This window comes from Anolis carolinensis, chromosome X (genome assembly GCF_035594765.1).
Source record: "Anolis carolinensis isolate JA03-04 chromosome X, rAnoCar3.1.pri, whole genome shotgun sequence".
Lineage (NCBI taxonomy): Eukaryota > Metazoa > Chordata > Lepidosauria > Squamata > Dactyloidae > Anolis > Anolis carolinensis.
Genome location: NC_085847.1, coordinates 7,061,092 through 7,079,262, shown reverse-complemented (window position 1 = coordinate 7,079,262; position 18,171 = coordinate 7,061,092). Strand labels below are relative to the sequence as shown.

The following is an 18,171-nucleotide window of genomic DNA, read 5'->3' as shown; positions in this document are numbered from 1 at the left end:
CTTCCCCCTCCGGATGGAGGCCAAGAGAGGCAGATGGCAGATGGCCTGTTCGGGGAGTCACTTGAGGCTAGATCTCCGGAGAGATTTGTACGTTAACCCTTCCTCGCCCGATCAATATGATCCCGGGACAGAGAGGATGGGTGATAGAGGGAGGAGAGAGAGATTGGATGGCTTGTTTGGATGGAAGCGAGCCAGATTTCTTTTCAAAGGGATGATTTTGTGCTGTCGGTGGTTAATCCATGGGATGAGCGTTCCAGCTGGTTGGGCGGCATTGCAAGACCGGGACTGTCCCTTGCTCGGTGTTAGTTCGCTGCTCAAGCGAGTCAATGACGAGAAAGGCTCTTGGGGCGCATATTAAACAGAGGCCCATTTGCACTATTATCTATCTTCCAGGATGGGAGTTCGGTCTCCGTAAAACTGACTAAAATGTCTGGAGTTCTTGGTAATGTGCTAGGAAGGCTTTCTGACCCTCGAAGCACCGATTTTTTCCAAAGATTCTTTTTCTGACATATGGCACCAGGACATTGTGGCATCAAACCCAGCAATACATGTGTAGCATAGACAGATGGCATCCTTTTTCTAGGTCTTGGGTGAGCATCTCTCTTCCCAACGGCAGCAGAGGGCGGGGATCTCCAGAGTGAATCCTCTCTGAGTTTCAGCCCAAACTTTAGAGGAACTTTCCTATCCCAACCTGCCCAGAACAGGTTGGAATAGCACCTGGGCTATTGGTGCGTGCCTATACTGTCAAGTCACCTGCGGACTTACAGCAACTCTGTGAATTTCGGCTTTTCTTAGTCAAGGAATCCTCATGAGGTGCTTTGGCCAGTTCCTTTTCCGAAAGGTAACCTCCAGCACCTGGGATTCCTTGTGAGTCTTTCAGGGCTTCGTTTTGGACTGCCGTTCCCAAAATTCCCCAGACCTATGCCCGAAAGGTCCTTTTCCTTATGCTCTGGAAGATCTCACCTGTAGTGTTTGGAGAAAAGAGACCAAGGCCAAGTCTTGTGTGAGCCCCTGCCTTCGAAGTTGCCCTTGGAGGACCCCATGAATTTTGCAGGATTTTCTTTGGCCTGGAAGTCTCAGCGTTGGCTTTGGCATTGTCCTTCCTTTGAAATATCACTGACCGTCACTGACCACACCTGGGATTCATTGGATCCCATTTCAATTGCAACCAGATGGGCTTTCACGGTGCCACATTCTCTCGTCTTCTAACGTTCGGACTCCAAGCCGAAGTGGCTCCACTGCTTGATGCCGTAGGAGCCCATGTTGTCCGTGCCACGGGGTCTCCGCTCCCCCCTCCCTGACCTTTGATGCTAATTGATACGGAGCCGGCTTTAATCCTCTCCCTGGGCTCTCTTGTTCGGTGGGCATCTGCTCCTGAAGAGAGGAGGGGGCAGTGGGGCTCCTCCAAGCCTCCGCCTGCCCGCCATCTGCTTTGCCCGGGAGGCCCCCTCCACTCCCTCCCCATCATCCCCGGCAGTGGGCTCCATAATGAGAGAGAGGGAGGCAGGAAGAACAAGTGCGGAGGGGCAAAGCCGGGCGACGTGTCTTGATGCAATTAGGAGCCCAGCTTTTGTGTGCTCCTTGACCCCGGGGCTCTGGTGGTACAGCTGCCCTCCGAGGAGGAGCTGCTGCCGGGGATTTACACATTCTAATTACCAGGCCGCAAGGCAACGGCTGGCAGCCTCTGAAGGGGATTTGGAGATGGGGAGGAAAGGGGCTCCCGGTTAGGGAGGCAGAAGAGGGAGAGCTTTGGCTCTCTCTCCAGACAAGAGAAATCTTGGGAAGCCCTCTGGTCGCGGCCTCATTACCGCCATCTGCCTCGCTCATTAGCCCACTTGGGTGTTCTGGGAGGGAAACCAAGCCAGAGACGGCGTCGGCAAAGCTTATGCTTCCTGCAAAGGAGAAAGGAGCCAATATGGCACCATGGATGGCATGACCCAGGTCTCTGCCGGTATGCAGGCCGAGCTGAACCAAGAACAACACTCCGCTTGTGTCCCAAACTATTTTGTAGGGACCATAAGCCAGAAAATAGTAAACCTTTGCCAACATAGCTTTGCCTCTGCATGTATCATATATCATTGAGCCCCGGTGGCAAAGTGCGTTAAAGTTCTGAGCTGCTAAACTTGCAGACCGAAAGGTCCCAGGTTCAAACCCCGGGAGCGGCAGGAGCGGCTGCTGTTAGCTCCAGCTCCTGCCAACCTAGCAGTTCGAAAACATGCCAATGTGAGTAGATCAATAGGTACCGCTCCGGCAGGAAGGTAACACTGGCACTCCATGCAGTCATGTCAATGGCCACATGACCTTGGAGGTGTCTACGGACAATGCCGGCTCTTCGGCTTAGAAATGGAGATGAGCACCAACCCCCAGAGTCAGACATGACTGGACCTAACGTCAGGGGAAACCTTTACCTTTACCTATATCATGTAGCCTTTATATAGACAATATAAGCACTTTGTATGAACCAAAGTAGTATGTGCAACACAGGGCCTGTGTCCCTCCCTTCCTGTGAGCTGGTGCCTTTCTCCAGGAAGTTCCAGAGAGAGAAGAAAGCTCAGAGTAAACAAGTTAGGTCATTGGTATCACTTGTGCCAAAGTAGGTGTGGAAGGTGGGGAAGATCCTCAGCCATTGGTCAATTCTAGATAAGCCAAGAGGTATAAAATTCTTTGTTTGCTACGCACATGTGGCGACGGCCATTTGCATAGTATGGACCCACAAAAATGGGTACTTACGGCTCTTTTGCCTTATCATCAGCTGTGATAATAATAAAAGGCTTGTTTCATTGCTCTCCTGGAATTCTCTCCTTTACTTCCCCTCCGGGCTAGTCTCCAACAATTTCACTTTAAAACACATACATACATTACCTGACTGTTTTCAAGGTTCAAGTTCAAACATAAAGAGAGCTGACGCCACTCTTTGTGTGCGAGAGAAGCAGAGAGAAAGAAAGATTCATCCTGGGCCTCCCTGAAGTCAAAGATGAACATCCTACCTGTGCCAGGAGGAGACTGTTTCTATGGCAACCCTCTTAGACTGAGCCCAAGGTGCGGTATCAACCTACCTGAGATCATATCAGATCATCCTCGGAGGGATAATCCCGGCACATTGTGCCTGATAACATTTCGGCCCCGGCAACGTGTTTCCGGAATGACAATAAGGTTGTGTCTGGCTGGGTCTGGTCAGGACACCTGAGGTGGAACAAACCCATGGCCCGTCTGCATGGATATGAGTCTCTCTTTGGCAATGTGTTCTCCTAATCTGCATTGGCCCGGCGGTGACCCTGTGAACACGTCACGTGTGTTGCGCTGAGATCACACATTTCCTCTTAATGACCTCACCTAGCCTTTGTGGGGTGCCACGTTTCCAGTCTTTGCATTATTTCCAGACAGCCTCTCCGTTGCCAAACTACAACTCCCAGGGTTCCACAGCCTTGAGCCATGGCAGCTCAAGTGGGGTCAAAGTGCATTAATTCCACAGTGTAGATGCACCCTTGCTTGTGAGATGAGTTTAGGCTTTGTTTATTTTGTTTAATTATGCTGTTTGGGCCTCTGCCCCATGTAAGCCGCTCCAAGTCCCCATGGAGAAATGGTGGCAGGGTATAAATAAAGTTTTATTATTATTATTATTATTATTATTATTATTATTATTATTATCAACACAACGACGTTGTATGGCACAGCAAACAAGATAGATATGCTGGATTTCATTTCACAAAATCACAAGTCGAACACTTCCCAAGTGTCTAGGACTGTGTGATGTATTTTCGGATGATGTGCGCAGATCCCAGTAGGGTGGCCTTTTGCAGCTGGCAGATCGTAATTTTGTCAATGCCTATTGTTTCCAAATGCCGGCTGAGATCTTTTGGCACGGCACCCAGTGTGCCCATCACCACCGGGACCACCTGCACTGGTTTCTGCCAGAGTTTTTGAAGTTCAATCTTGAGGTCCTGATTATTATTATTATTATTATTATTATTATTATTATTATTATTATTTCCTGCTTTGTGTGCCAACCCAATATGGCTGCCTTTGTGTCCCTTCGATCTTGACTCTGATGAATGGAGAGTGCCGTGTGCTCCTTGGAGATGGAGTGGAACTAGGCTGATGTGTTTTGCCACTGTAATGGGGGATTCTGGGAGTTGTAGTGAAGGAACCATAAGCCAGAAAATAGTAAACTTTTGCCTATGTGGCTTTGCCTTTGCATATGCCCCTCCCTTCCTGTGAGCTGGTGCCTTTCTCCAGAAAGTTCCAAGACCAAAAGTTAGCTTGAAATCAACAAGTGAGGTCACAGGTATGACTTATGCCAAGTGGGTGTGGAAGGTGAGGAAGACCCTCAGCCACTGGTCAATTTTAGATAAGCCAAAGGTATATATTCTTTGTTTGCTACAACATGCTTTGGCGGTGGCCATTTGGGGTATGTACGACTGTTTGCGTTATCATTAGCTGTGATAACAATAAAAAGCTTGTTTTATTTCTCTCTTGGAATTCTCTCCTTTACTTCCCTTCTGGGCCAGTCCCCAACAGTAGTTTCATTCCTCAGTTCTGTCCGCTGCAGATCTCTGGCTGTGAGACCTGTGAGCCAAATCAACCTTGGCTGAGCTTTGGAGTCCCTTCCAGGCGTCGCTGTACCCGCTTGGAGCATCTTCATCTGTCGTCTAGTCCAGGGCATGTTTGTTTGTCTCTCTTGGGCATCGGAAATCGAAGCAGATGGCCAAAGGGGAGGACAGGCCCAAAGGAAGGACGACATGGCTTGAAAATAAACCTCTTCGCCTAGGAGAATCGCCTCCAAATAAACCAAGGGAGGAGGGTATTTTAGAACCCCCCAAACTCTCAGAGCCGTGCCCCCAAGTGACCTTCCTTGACGGAATTGGAAGAAGAACAACATCCATGTGCCGTAGACGCACCCAAAGTCAGCTGCAGGATTGGAAGAGAAGAGGCACAGAGATCTTTGCTTCTCTCTTGCATCCGTTGTTTTGTTTGCTTGGGGGTCGTAAGTGCAGTCGCAGCTTCGGGGCTCACCCCGTAATTTATTAACGTATGCATTAATCCACTAATTAAAGCCCTGGATTCCGCCGTGACAAAATGCTTCGCGGATGGCAACGCCGCCAATTAAATCAAGACCATAAAAGCGCGCATAAATAAACGGTGAAATATTTTTTGAAATATATACACTTATATCAGGCCCCGGTGGCGGAATGGGTTAAACCCTTGTGCCAGCAGAACTGCTGAGTGAAAGGTTGCCAGTTCGAATCTGGGAGCGGGATGAGCTCCCGTCTGTCAGCTCCAGCTTCCCATGTGGAGACATGAGAGAAAACACCCACAGAAACATCCTGCTGTCTCCTGGGCAACATCCTTGCAGATAGCCACACTTGCAGTTTCTCAAGTCTCTCCTGACATGGGAAAAAAGTGCACTGAAGGGGAATGATCGCACAGGACTAGGAACTTGACTCATTTGGTTTGGTTTCCCTTTGAATGGACAGCAATGGAGGCATGGATTCAAACTGCATAACACGCAATTCCCCCTAAACATTAGGAAGAACTTCTAGATGGAAAGAGCTGTTCAACGGTGGAATATGCTCCAATGGACTCATCCAGGCTCTGTTTTGAAGCAGGGGCTGGGTGGCCATCTGTCAGGAGGGCTTGGATGGTGTCTTCATGCCTGGCATAATGGATTCGGACTTGATGGCCTTTGGGGTTCTCTTCCAACTCTAGATTTGCCCCGCCGCCCCGAAACGTCCCCCCGCCTGAGCAAGAAGCCCCTTTCCCGGTTGACATTATCGCTCCGAGCAAGACCTCTGGGGAGACTGTTTCAGGCTAATTGCTTCATTTAAGAAATCACTTTAACATTTCGTCGAGGACGTGCGGCTCTTAATAAACAAAAGTTGGAGGGAATAATTACCGCCTCGCTCGTTGTTCCCCGCGGGTTGCGACGAGGGGGACCTGATCGGAATACTTGAAGTATGTACACAAATGATTAGCTCCAATAGAATCATGGAAGTGTTGGAAGAGACCCCCCGGGGCCATCCAGTCCAACCCCTTTCTGCCAGGCAGGAAGACACCATCCAAGACACTGGCTTGTGTTGGCTTTTTGAGCTCTTGCACCACAATATCACCAAGGAACTCCATTGCTGGATGTGAGTCCAGCTTTTCTTACTGCCCAGCTCACATGTTGCTGCCGATAGTATCTTTCCACGTGCCAGCTTCAGAACTGCCAGGCGCAAACGCACCCAGTTTACAGGGTTAAAGAGCTTCCTGAACCCAAGACCGGTTGCGAGAGGCTTTCAACCCTGCTCCTTTCCCGCCTAATCCCCAAATCCCGACAGGGAAGCCAGAGAGCGCGGGTCAAATGGGCCAGGAGGCCACCCGCCCGGCGCACCGACGTAAATTGCTGCCAAGTGCTCCGGAGACTCAGGGCCGTGCGCTTGAAAATTGATTTTTTGTGCATGCAAACACCAAGCGCGTCTGACAGTTCGGGGAGGGGAGGTAAGGAGCGTGCCAAGGTGCCAAGGCAGGGCCTTCGAGACACAATTGGATTTTTATTGGATTTTCAAAACATGCAGGGCTCCCCGTGACATTACAGTCTGGATAACAACGCTGCTCGAGAAAATAGATTTGTCTTTGGGGAGGTTTGGCGCTGAAGCAGAGAGTGGCTCGAAAAGGGCAGCAAACAGTACTTTATTTCATTTCACTGGTTGAACGCCGACATCCCAGGGTGTGTTTACATGGGAAAGGAAACCCAGATTCACCCTGACTCGATTCCTGGATGTCTCCAAAAGTTCCTGGGTTAACCCAGGGGGTGGGTGCTGTGAGGTTTGGTGCCAACGAGAGAATATCATATGGCTTTGGGACCGTCTGGATAGCTGGATGGGGTCATTTGGAAAAGTGGGATGGGATTCTTTCTTTCTTTCTTTATAGTATTTATATTCCGCCCTTCTTTATCACCCCGAAGGAGACTCAGGGCAGATCACAATGCACATATAGATAGCAGACATTCAATGCCATTAGACATATGACATATAGACGGACACAGAGGCAATTTTAACATTTTCCAGCTTCCGGCTTCATGAGGGTATGCTCGATTCGGGCCACAGTGGGAGCTGCCGCTTCACCGTCCACTGATGGAATGCTTCCTCATTCTTGGTATCGTATGGTATCGTAAATTAGTTAAATTAGCCTCCTCACATAAAGCGGTACCTAAATTTTCTACTCGACAGATGCAGCTGTCTTTTGAGTTGCTTAGGTCAACAACGAGCTAGGCTATTAATGGTCAGGAGCTCAATCCAACCCGGGCTGGCTTCGAACTCATGACCTCTCGGTCAGTAGTGATATATTGCAGCTGGCTACTAACCAGCTGTGCCACAGCCTGGCCCTTTGGGACTCTCCGTGTCAAATCAGGATGCATTGAGAGTACGACATCCCTACAATGGAACCCATGGGAGCCATGGTGCAATGGGACTCATATGGCAACGAGACCCATGGTTCTGTGGTGGCTCCACCAGTCGTGGAGATGACGTCTGAGTATATGAACATGGTGCAGTGATGTGATTCAACTGTATACCATTCTCAGTTGGTTTACGATGATGTAACCCGATGCCAACCTATGCCCTTTTTTGGGGAACGTGAACCTATTTGTCCTACCCTCTAGAGCAGCCTCAAACATGCTCACTCCATCATGCGTGTGACAGCCCTTCGGGGCAGGAGAGTCCAAGAAGGCTTGTCTCTGGATTTGCCTTGAGCAAAAACGTCTCTCGATGGCAGAGGACCGAAGGCAGGAGAGGTCAGGACAGAGGAAGGGTTGCCGGAATCAAGATACGGCAAGGTTCAAGAGGTGACCTGGCACTTTAGCATCATCGCTGGAAAGGGAACTGTCCTGTTCTAAGAAGAGACATCTGTATTTGTATGTTTTTTGCTGCAGCCAAATCCAATGGTGACAGCAAAAAAAACCTTCTGAAATTAAAAAAAAATGGTGAAAAAGAGAATTGTCTCTGTTTGCTTGCTCCCGGCCTGTGTGATGCCGCCAGAGGCTGAAGGCTGTGTGACTGATGCAAAGCGACAGGCGTAATGCTCGAACCCCGCGTGGTCTCTGGGTCTCCCTCCGGGGAAGCGGCGTCCTGTCCTCTCTTTCCCCCTGGAACTCGCTCTCTTTCTCTCACTCTTTCCCTTGCTTCTCCGACGAAGCCGAGAGAGGCGATGCTGGCTTTGCATTTTCGACAGTGAGCGCAGGACGGGCAGATCAGCGTTAATCTCTCGAAACGGACGACTTCACCAGAAGTGAAGGGATGCGGATGCGACTTGACAGTGGGCCAATTATCGAGGGCTCCCAGCCAATCCGTCTTCCCACACCCTTTCCAGTTGAATCGAGGTCGGCCCCGTCCTGAGCGCGTGATGGAAATTTCGAGAAAGCCCCTCCCAGGCCTGGCTCACGTCTCACAGTTGACCCAATGTGTTTGAATTAGTCACCATCCAAGATTGGCAGAGTCCGGCCTTACCGTTGTCTGATCAACGGTGCCATCACGATAATGGCTAAAAAAGGTATTGCCCCAAGAAGACACACCCAAAGCCCCAAGAAGACACACACAGAGTGAATTGTCTCTTCCAGAAGTTGCCAGGATTGAAAGCTTACCTTTCAAATAGGTTGCAGGGTCCCTCGGTGCTTGATCGGAAATAGAAATGGGTTCTCGTTTGTTTTGTTTTAGGCATTTGGAGGCATGTTGCGAAACCCATCCTAGGTGAGCCGAGCCTTACTGGGCCTCAACAAGGAGGACACGAAGCCACCTCTCCAGCACTAGGTCCACATGGAACAACGTTTCCTAGGAGAAACTGACACAGAGCAGACCAATTGCACAAAACAAGCATGTGCCCATCCCTCCCTACCGCTATCTCGGGACTCATCTAAGGATACAAGAGGTCCCAGAGTGTTGGACAGGAGTAAGCAAATGTCCAAAAATCCATTTGGCCCCAGGTGGTCAGTGCTATCTCTCTAGGAGGCATTGGGGCTGAGATTCGACATCACATATTGTTTTTCATAACTGTGGAGATTATCACACGATGCTGTGAAAGCATTGCTATCCCACTTTAAATCATATGGCTCTCTCCTTTGAAATTCTGGGAGTTGTAATCCAAGACCTCTCTGGATGAGGATTGTAAAGGCAAACTGCAAATGCCAGGATTCCACCAAGGATTACCATAGGGTTTTAAAGTGGGATAGCAGCACTTGAACACCCTCGTGTGATAATCTCCAAAGTACTTCCAATACACGTCAAGTACGTCTAATGCATTGTGGGTGCTTCTGATGGATACTAGGCACTTCTGATGTGCAATAGGCCCTTGTGTTGTGCTCCAGCCCTCCCTAGTTACTGTCTAGATGTGCTTTGGTGAGCATTTCTATGTGCGTCAGTGCCTACATCAGTCATTCCGCCATTGCGCACCAGACACCCATACTTTCCAGCATTACAGCTATCCTCTATTCAATCTCTATTCAACCTTTTTACGCACCTCAGGCCTGTTCTGAAGATGCAAGCCCCAAATGTATGCCAGCTGATGGAGAAAAACGGGGAGAAAAAATATCACCACCCTCCATGCCAAAGCCAAGCTAAGCCGCTCTTTCCTCTTGCGGCGTCATCAAAGGTCTTACGGATGCCCCCCATGATTTCTTCTGGACTTAGGCTGCAAAGCAGAGCCGAGACGTAATCCCTGGGCTTTGTCCCCTGTCGCAATTACCCATGCTAAACGGATGCAGATGACGGTAATAGGAAGCTAACACGGGCGGCACAGAAAGCTGATTCCAAGGGTCTAATTTTCATCAGCGCGGCTTGACTTTTTATAGCAACTGGAAAACGGGAGAGTGGCTAATGAGCTATAATTCTGAAGAGCTTCTGCCTTGATTGAGACTAATTATTTTTTATAAAGAAGAAATAATTAAAAATGGGAGCCGGGGAGGCAAGAAAACATGTGGCTTTCCATAATTCATGGGCATTTTATCTCTGCCTTTCCCCCCAAATTGCTGACAAATACGCAAGGGGGGAGGCTGTCGAAACAGAACGGCAAGGGCATTTGGATGTCCAAAAGTCACAGGAGAGGACCAGAGTTTGAGAAATGGTCCAGTTGGTATTCCTTAGCCGCCTCCCATCTAAGTCCAAGCCATGTCTGACCCTGCTTGGCTTCTGAGATCAGATGGGATCATTGCGAACGTTGAGTCTTGAACTGAGAAAAAGTTGGGATGCTCAAAGTTCACAACAAATCAAAACAATAGTTGAAAGCAAACTTTCGTCACCCAAATATGTGGGGTGTTGGTTCGCCTTCTGGGAGTTGAAGTTGTGAGATGAACCATATAAATTCATGTATACGCCGACCTCATGTATAAGTCGAGGCTAAAATGATGGCTTTTGATGGCAGAAAGAATAGAGGGCTTCGGTGCTTCTTTGAGGTCCTCCTGGGATGGACTAAGCGGTTGCGTTTTGCCATTCTACTCAGAGATGGGGATGGTTCATTTTTTCAAGAAGAATCAAGTTAGTGGATAAGTCGACTCTGGTTTTTCTAGACTTATACATGAGCACATAGGATCCTCCTTTGTAAGAATGCCAATTAATGCAGAGATGGGATGAAATGGGACCTGACCACCGCCGGGAATCCAAAGTAGACTGCTGCAACCATCTCCAAGCAGAGAGGCCTGTGCTTAGCCTCTGAGCATGCAGGGTCACAAAGGGCAAGAAAGGGGCCTTTCCGTCCCCTCTCCGCAGACATGGCCTTGCATGTCCCTTTCCTCCCTTGTCACTGACACCGCCGTCCTTTTGCCCCGAACGAAGGGCTTCCATCTCCCAGAGGTAGCGCATGGATTTAAAAGGCTGTGACACTTAGAGCCACAGGGATGCCTCGGATCGCGGCTCGGATTAAAGGGCTCTGACAGTCGTTGTGGTCCAGCAGGGAAGACGTCGCCTTCTCTCGCAAGGACAAAATGGAAACGCACAACATAAAGCAATGCGTCGTTCAGCCATTGTGACTTTCTTGTCTTGCTTTGGTACTACGGGAATTGGGGCACCTACCTGGAAGCGTTGGGTGCATCTACACTGTAGAATGAATGCAATTTGACATCTAGGGAACACTTCTCTGGGAATCTCTGGGCTGTGGCGCAGGCTGGAGAGCAAGCCAGCTGCAACCAGCTGCAATGAATCACTCTGACCAGGAGGTCATGAGTTCGAGGCCCGCTCGGAGCCTATGTTTGTCTTGTCTTTGTTCTATGTTAAAAGGCATTGAATGTTTGCCTATATGTGTAATGTGATCCACCCTGAGTCCCCTTCGGGGTGAGAAAGAAGGGCGGAATATAAATGCTGTAAATAAATAAATAAATTCTCTGACAAAATTTGACCATGGACAACCTCAGGATCCCTAGAGAATTAAAAAAAAAATTGGGACCATTGTGAATAAGAGCACTATCCCTCCTTTCTTCCCTCATCGCAATAAAAGATACTGTTATGGTCACCAACAGGATGTCAGCCCATGCAATTCCAATGTCATATATTTTTAAAGCCCACATCTGTGATCTCCTTTCCCCTCCACCTGCTCAATCTTTTTTCCCCTTTTTCGGTTTATCTCTTCTCCACCGCCAGTCTTCAGCACAATAATCCCCACCAGGCCCCCTTTTGAAGTCTCACAATTCCTTGATATCACCGCTCCACAAGAAGGGTCGCCATAGAGTTCTGCGGCAATGCACAGCCGCGCTCGGAAACAACCGATGCTTTTCAAATGCCCGGCGATAATAGGTGCCTGTTAAAAGTTAATTGATCCTAAAAGGAGAGGGACGCTTAGAAGTCAGATTGCCAAGCGGAATATAATGGCCGGATCAAAATCCCCCAACAGTGTCAGGGGCGCTGATATAAAAGACTTACAATGGTCATTTGACTTGATTTCTTTGAATGCGCCGGATGGGCGATGGATTTCCGTCATGGTTCCATGCGTTGGCTCTTGTTTTTCCCTTTGCTTGTCTTCAGACAATTACATTAATCCTTTTCAAGACTCTGACTAGAATCCTGTGGGTGACTCACGCATGTGTGAGCCCATGTGGACATTTTGACCATAAAGGAAAAGCCATATTCAGTGCAAAACTGGGCAAAACTAAAAATTGTGCATTTAGTTCTGGTGCATGTACGGATTGCATTGGGTTGCCCACGCAGGTATGCAGCAGTGCCATTCAGCTCAAAGGATGCATAGCACAACCAAGCTTTTATACATGTGAGTGTATGAGTCCACCTTATAGTTGCATCTTTTGTGGTGTTACAGATTGGTATTCCTTTCCAAATTGACCAAAGTCTCTTCTTCAAGATGAATGGGTTTGCTATGACAATCCCTTCCCTCATTCTGTTGTGTGGCGGATGGAGAGCTGAGAGGGAATTGGAAAACCGCCTGGCTATGATCCTGTAGCCAGATGCAAAATGATTCCTGTTTACGTCTAGAAATCTGAGTCAAAACGTCGAACCAACAAACGTAGCTTGACTTATCCATAGGTCACTGTGAATACTATCTCTTCATCTGAGGTTGAGACTGTCCAGGGAGAACCCAAAAGAAGCACCAACCCTTTTATTGCCCGTTTGAATGCCTGAGCAGGGAAATCTTGAAGGTGGCCAGTGGCCCCCCAAGTCACATTAGCACTTTCCCCTTCTCTATGGAATCACCTTCAAATCACACCAAAAATCCATAATTGTGGCCCCTAAACCTGCCCTTGGCTTATACACAAGGTCATCTTCTACGTAGGCTATTGGCCTTCATGCGCAGTGCCACTTGTGGAGTGCCACGTGCCAAAATGGATCTTAGCCATACCATAAATATGAGCAATAATACAAAGGCAAGGAGGCAACGTGAGACAACAGTCTCACACTCTCGGCCCCGTGATAGGGTCACCTCAAGGTCACCATAGTTCAGAAAAGACTCCAAGGTGTGCGGCAACAATAACCCATTCCATTTTTCAGAGTATTTGTTCTTCTTCCTCCCATCTTATTTTGGGTAGTTGTTACAGGATAGAAAGGACACGTGGAAAGAGCTTTCCCCTCCTTTTTTCCTTTCTTAAATTTACAACACCTCCGCTGTGCGGGATGAGAGCGAGGGAGGCAGACCCGGCGATTGCATGATTGATACGGTGCTGAGGGATCCATAGTCTCTGATGTAATTACACTTATGGGTTTCATGTGATAAGAAGATTAATCAGTCCATTACGCTGGAGCTGTTTACCCACCGACGAAAGTAATTGAAGAGAGTGCCCATGCCTTCCCGCCAGCACTTTGCGCAGCTACCTGGGAGCCAAACGGAGCCGCCTTTGCCAGCTCTGGTGTACTTCGAAGGAGAGGGAAAGGTGCCAAGCTTATATCTGGCAACCTTCCGAGCATCGAGGCATCGTGCCCAAGGCTGGGTCAAGTCTGACACTCTGTGCCCATTGAGCCCTTGTGAATCTCCCAAGAGTGCATGAGAATCTAAGCAGAGCCATGTTCCCTCTCAAGTCGGGCATTTCTTATCAGGACTGATTGTTGTAATCACGCTTATCATCGATGTCATTGGCGTCTGGCTTTTCTGCATGTGGTCTAGGGAAGGTGGTCTCAGGCCCCGAGTCCCCAGTTTTATGAGGGTGCAAATTTCCCTGTTTTGGGGGGTTCCGATCTTGGCAGGGAGCACTATCCTTGTGCATGTCTCCACATCAGTGGCATGCTGCAATCCACAACATTTTGTGGATTGGTTGCTGCAATTTGCGATGGGGAAGATCCCTTAGGGGAGATGATGGCAGGATAGAAATAAAGTATTATTATTGTAGGGACCATAAGCCAGAAAAATAGTAAAAAATAGAAAGGATGGGAGGAAGGTCATGCAGTAGCCGAGAGCACTCTAGAGTGCTCTCAGCCGCAGCATGTCTCACCCTCCTCCAGGCATAAGGACGGTGTGAGCAGCCCTATCCTTGAGAAGATGGCCTGAGGAAGGCACACAACGGATAAGAGCCTTCCGGAGCATTCTTGGCTGTCGCCTGTCTCGCCCTCCTCCCCGTAGAGGAATTTTACAGTCATGGCAATATCCCGTAGTCGCGCTACATCGCCTTACAACAGAATTGCACTGTTACACACAACGTTGCAATCCATGCACCAATGCACATGGGAACAATTTCCCCCAAAAAGCCTACACTGAATGTGTCTGACTCCACTTTCATCAAAAACAGATCTGAGGCAGTGGCCAAAAAGTACAACCACCTTCACAAGGGAAGATATGTCTGCCTAAGACGCCGATGGGATGCCAACCGATTGCCTTGTATTATGTCCTACAGATGGCATGGGAGGTAGTGAAGTATTAAATTCTGCCTCTGTTGAATGGGGAAAGGGAGGGAGGAGGAGAGAGAGGCAACGCAGCGCAGGAAAAGAGAACAATGACTGAGGAGGATCCCATTCCAAGTAATTTATATCTTGGGTAGGTTGACACTGATTGCAATTCGAGCTATTTTCTTTGGAGCTTTATGTTCTCGCAGTAACCTAATTCCAGCAGCCTGCAAAGGAGACTAGATTAGGCATTTCATCATGTTTTGTCCATAAACCTGAGGTGTTTTTTGGTGGGTTTTCTTCCTTTCTCTCTCTCTCTCATCTCCGCACAATAAACCCACCGTCCGGGGGAAAGCGATAAGTAAGAGACGCTTCCTTCTTTCTTGATGGTTTTGGGGAGCCGAGCCATCGCAAACACGGAGCGATTAGGCCTGGTTTCCAGATGCAAGAGACATCTCTTTCCAAGCCGCCAATCTTTATACAGAGGAAATGAGTTTGCCTACCCACCTTCAGTCATTAGGTGCTATATTTAACACAAGCGTTGTGCCTGCTTTCTAATACATTTTTGAACGTAATTGATTTCCCTTCTGAGGAATGAGTCTATAAAAGGTCCAGGATTTTCAGCTGCTAATAAAGTCCCCTCCCCAGAAGCGACACATTTGGGAAAGACCAGAAGTTTGCTTTTGCCTGAGTCTACTGGGAAGGGCAAGATTTTACCCTTTCCTCTCCCTCTGTTCATTGAGTTCAAAAGCACTCCAAAATACATTCCACCCCGGCTGTCTTGTTCAAGTGAATGCATGCGTGACCTTCTGTGATAGCTTCATTTTAAAGGAAAAACCCTTCCGAGACCTGGCCTTTGCGAATCAATTTCGGCAACGTTTTCCTGAACCGGCGATCTGTGCTAATGCCCAATTAGGATGCATTCATTAAATCTGAGGCACAGGCAAAATCGGGGTCACACTAAACCTGGCAAACCATGGGATTGCAAGGTTGGTCCAAGTCACAATGTTCTGCCGAGGTTTCCAAATTCCTCCCCCTTCCTCCAAGAAGGATAGATTTCAAAGATGCTGTGTGTATCTATCCACCAATCAATCCATCGATCCATCCATCCATCTTTATTGTGGCTTATGACCAGCTCTGTATGACAAGTTAATTAAAGTAAGTGGACAAAGCAAAGGATAAAGTTACATACAAGGATTCCCATCTATTTGGGACTGTCAGAAAGTGGAACTGGTTGAAATGTGGAACCCAGTTATTATGAGCACAAATACTGTGTCGCAAGCATGAATATCAATATGAATACAGTCCTATCAGCGCAATACAGTATTGTATAAGAGATGCATTGCACACAATTTCCAACAGCTCTTATATTGTAGGTAAAGGTAAAGGTTTTCGCCTGACATTAAGCCTAGTTGTGTCCGACTCTGCAGGTTGGTGCTCATCTCCATTTCTACGCCGAAGAACTGGCGTTGTTCATAGTTTGGCAGAAGCTGGGCCCAACAGCGGGAGGGGAAAATAGTTGACAAAGTGTCATCCAAACATGACAAAATAGTGACCCACACATCAAACATATGAGTTCTGGGTATAACTGAAAATGGTGGAAAATCAAAAATCAACCCATTGAAAAACAGGGGACTCTTGTGTGACTAATTTTAGCAGTTTCTTCCTGCTACAAAAAGTCTTTGAAAACCACACAGTTTATAAAGGCTGTTGGCAATTCGAGACTAATTCTGCGTAAAATTTCCCCAGAATTGTTTAGCTCAGAAAATAGTATTTTGATGCAGAAATAGACTTCCCTGTGCAGAATAGATCGGTCTCTCAGGCCCACCTTTTGGAGCAGCTGGTGACACATAGAGTCCAAAGGAAGTACAGCCAGACTGTAATAAATGAAAATTGATTAATCTGATTTTCTATCAGTTTTGAAGTGCAGACTCCCGGGCGAGGGGGAGGGGCTTCACATCTGCCTCCAGTTTCTAGCAAGCTCAGTTTCTCAGGCTTAGAGCTTGACACTCCCATACACACATTTGCTTTTATTGCCATAGATAGATGATGGTTATGGTTTGTTTGCTCTTTGTCTTGAAAGATAAGGTTAAAGGTATAACCGGCTTTGGAAGATGATGAAGCCTATCGCTTCCGATCTAATTAGTCGGCAAAGTGCTTCTCTCATTACTGTTTTAAGACCAGAGCAGATTGCAAAGTTGGCTTCCAATGTTTGCTAGAATAGCGGTCTCGTTCCTCCCTCGTTTGTTCTTTTTTCAGCTTCTGATGTGAAGTTAAATTATGGCATCCAATGTTGTGTAAAAGTTGGATGGTGCTCAAAGAGACTTTGGGTTTGGGGCTACCATTTTCCCTGCTTGTTTTTCATTGGGTTTTCGTTTCCAGGGTTAACTGGGACAACGCTGTGCAAAAGCTCAGGAACATGCTCTGAACTAGTCCTTCAGGGCCAAAAGCAATTATTGATGCCAATAATTGTCCTTCAATCCCATCAAAGCCTGCTTTGCCTTCAACCCAATATCCTTTTCCATTGATTTCTGAAGCTTCCCGGAGCTTAAGCCGGGGGTGGGGACCCGCGGTGATCCGTTCGGATTGAGTTCCTGGGACGTCACTGGCACGGGGGCTGGATGCGTTGCGTTTTTTTCCTCCCTTCCTTTGCGGACTTTCATGTTTGGGATGGAATTGCATGCGGGCAATTTCATAGAAACGATTATTCTAATCTGAAAGGAACGGATTATCCCAAAGCTCCCCGCAGGAAACATAATCAAGGAGAAATGCCCCCAAATGGTCCCGACGCTCAGGTGTCATAGAAGGCCCACAGGAGGCTTTTGATGGAAAATGGGGAAATGGAAACCAGGGGCAAGATTTTGGTGCAGTGCGGAAGGTACCGGGACTCCGCTCAAGGTTGCGGAAGCAAAGCTGTACGTGTTATGCCCTTGCACATGAAGATGAACATGCAGTTGTGCATCCGGTTGCAAATCCCCGGTCTTGGTTCATATGATGGGTGTAGTGCAATGACGGCATACCCATATATGTGGGAAGGCCTATGCTACACAACACAAAAGTAAGTGGTAGACCTGGAATGGTATTGATCCATTTGTGGCCCTTTCAGACTTGGGTGGTGAATAACTAAGCTAGCCTTTCAGTCATTTGTACCTTGACTTGCAAAATGCCTCGGGTTGACCCAACAGATGGGCACCTTTTCATTTTCCGTATCTTTCTCTGCCTTTGTGTTACAGTGTCGAAGCGCCCAGCTGCCTGTCGCTTTCTGCTGGGGAGAAATCCTCCAAGGAACCTCATCTGGTTCAAGAGACTTCAAGCACCAACGGCTGTGTGAGGCACAGATCACGTAGGTAAGACTTGGGGCCTACAGCCAGGCCCGGGTTGGTGGCAGAATTTGGGCATGTTACTCTATGGGCCCAAACCCTTGCATAGGGACTGCTATGGTATATCATTTACGGCCAGGATAAGTAGGCCTACCAAGTATCTTTTGTATGGGGACTCAAATGCAGGTGTCTTGGAGGTGTGTTTACCTGGATGATAACCCCAGAACAGTACAGGATCTGCACCACACAATGAGTGCAGTTTGATGCCACTTTAACCATCACCGTTCCATCCTGGGACCTGTCATTCATTGAGAGATCTCGATATTTCTACCAGAGAGCAATAGCGCCACAGTTCTGCACGACCCAAAGACCAGACTTTGGAGCTGGCATGTCTCACTTGATAGTAACACCTGACAAAACAACATTTGCTCAAGAGATCCTTTATTTGGCACTTCCCCTCTGGGACATTTTCAGCTTGATAGTCTTATTTCAAAAATATACCTGGACCATTCTGCTGAGGCTCATATTGGCCCCAAGTAAACCTGAGCCCCTTACCTCCCTGCGGTGCATCT

At 48.0% G+C, this 18,171-nt stretch overlaps 1 protein-coding gene across 1 annotated transcript in view; it reads left to right on the top strand.

The window, feature by feature from the left end:
* The window catches only part of srrm4 (serine/arginine repetitive matrix 4), a 48,159-nt gene that overhangs the window by 9,688 nt on the left and 20,300 nt on the right, over positions 1–18,171 (top strand). The window contains exon 2 of the mRNA XM_008118667.2: positions 17,513–17,626. Within this exon, the coding sequence (XP_008116874.1) occupies positions 17,513–17,626 (114 nt within the window). The remainder of the gene's footprint in view (positions 1–17,512; positions 17,627–18,171) is intronic.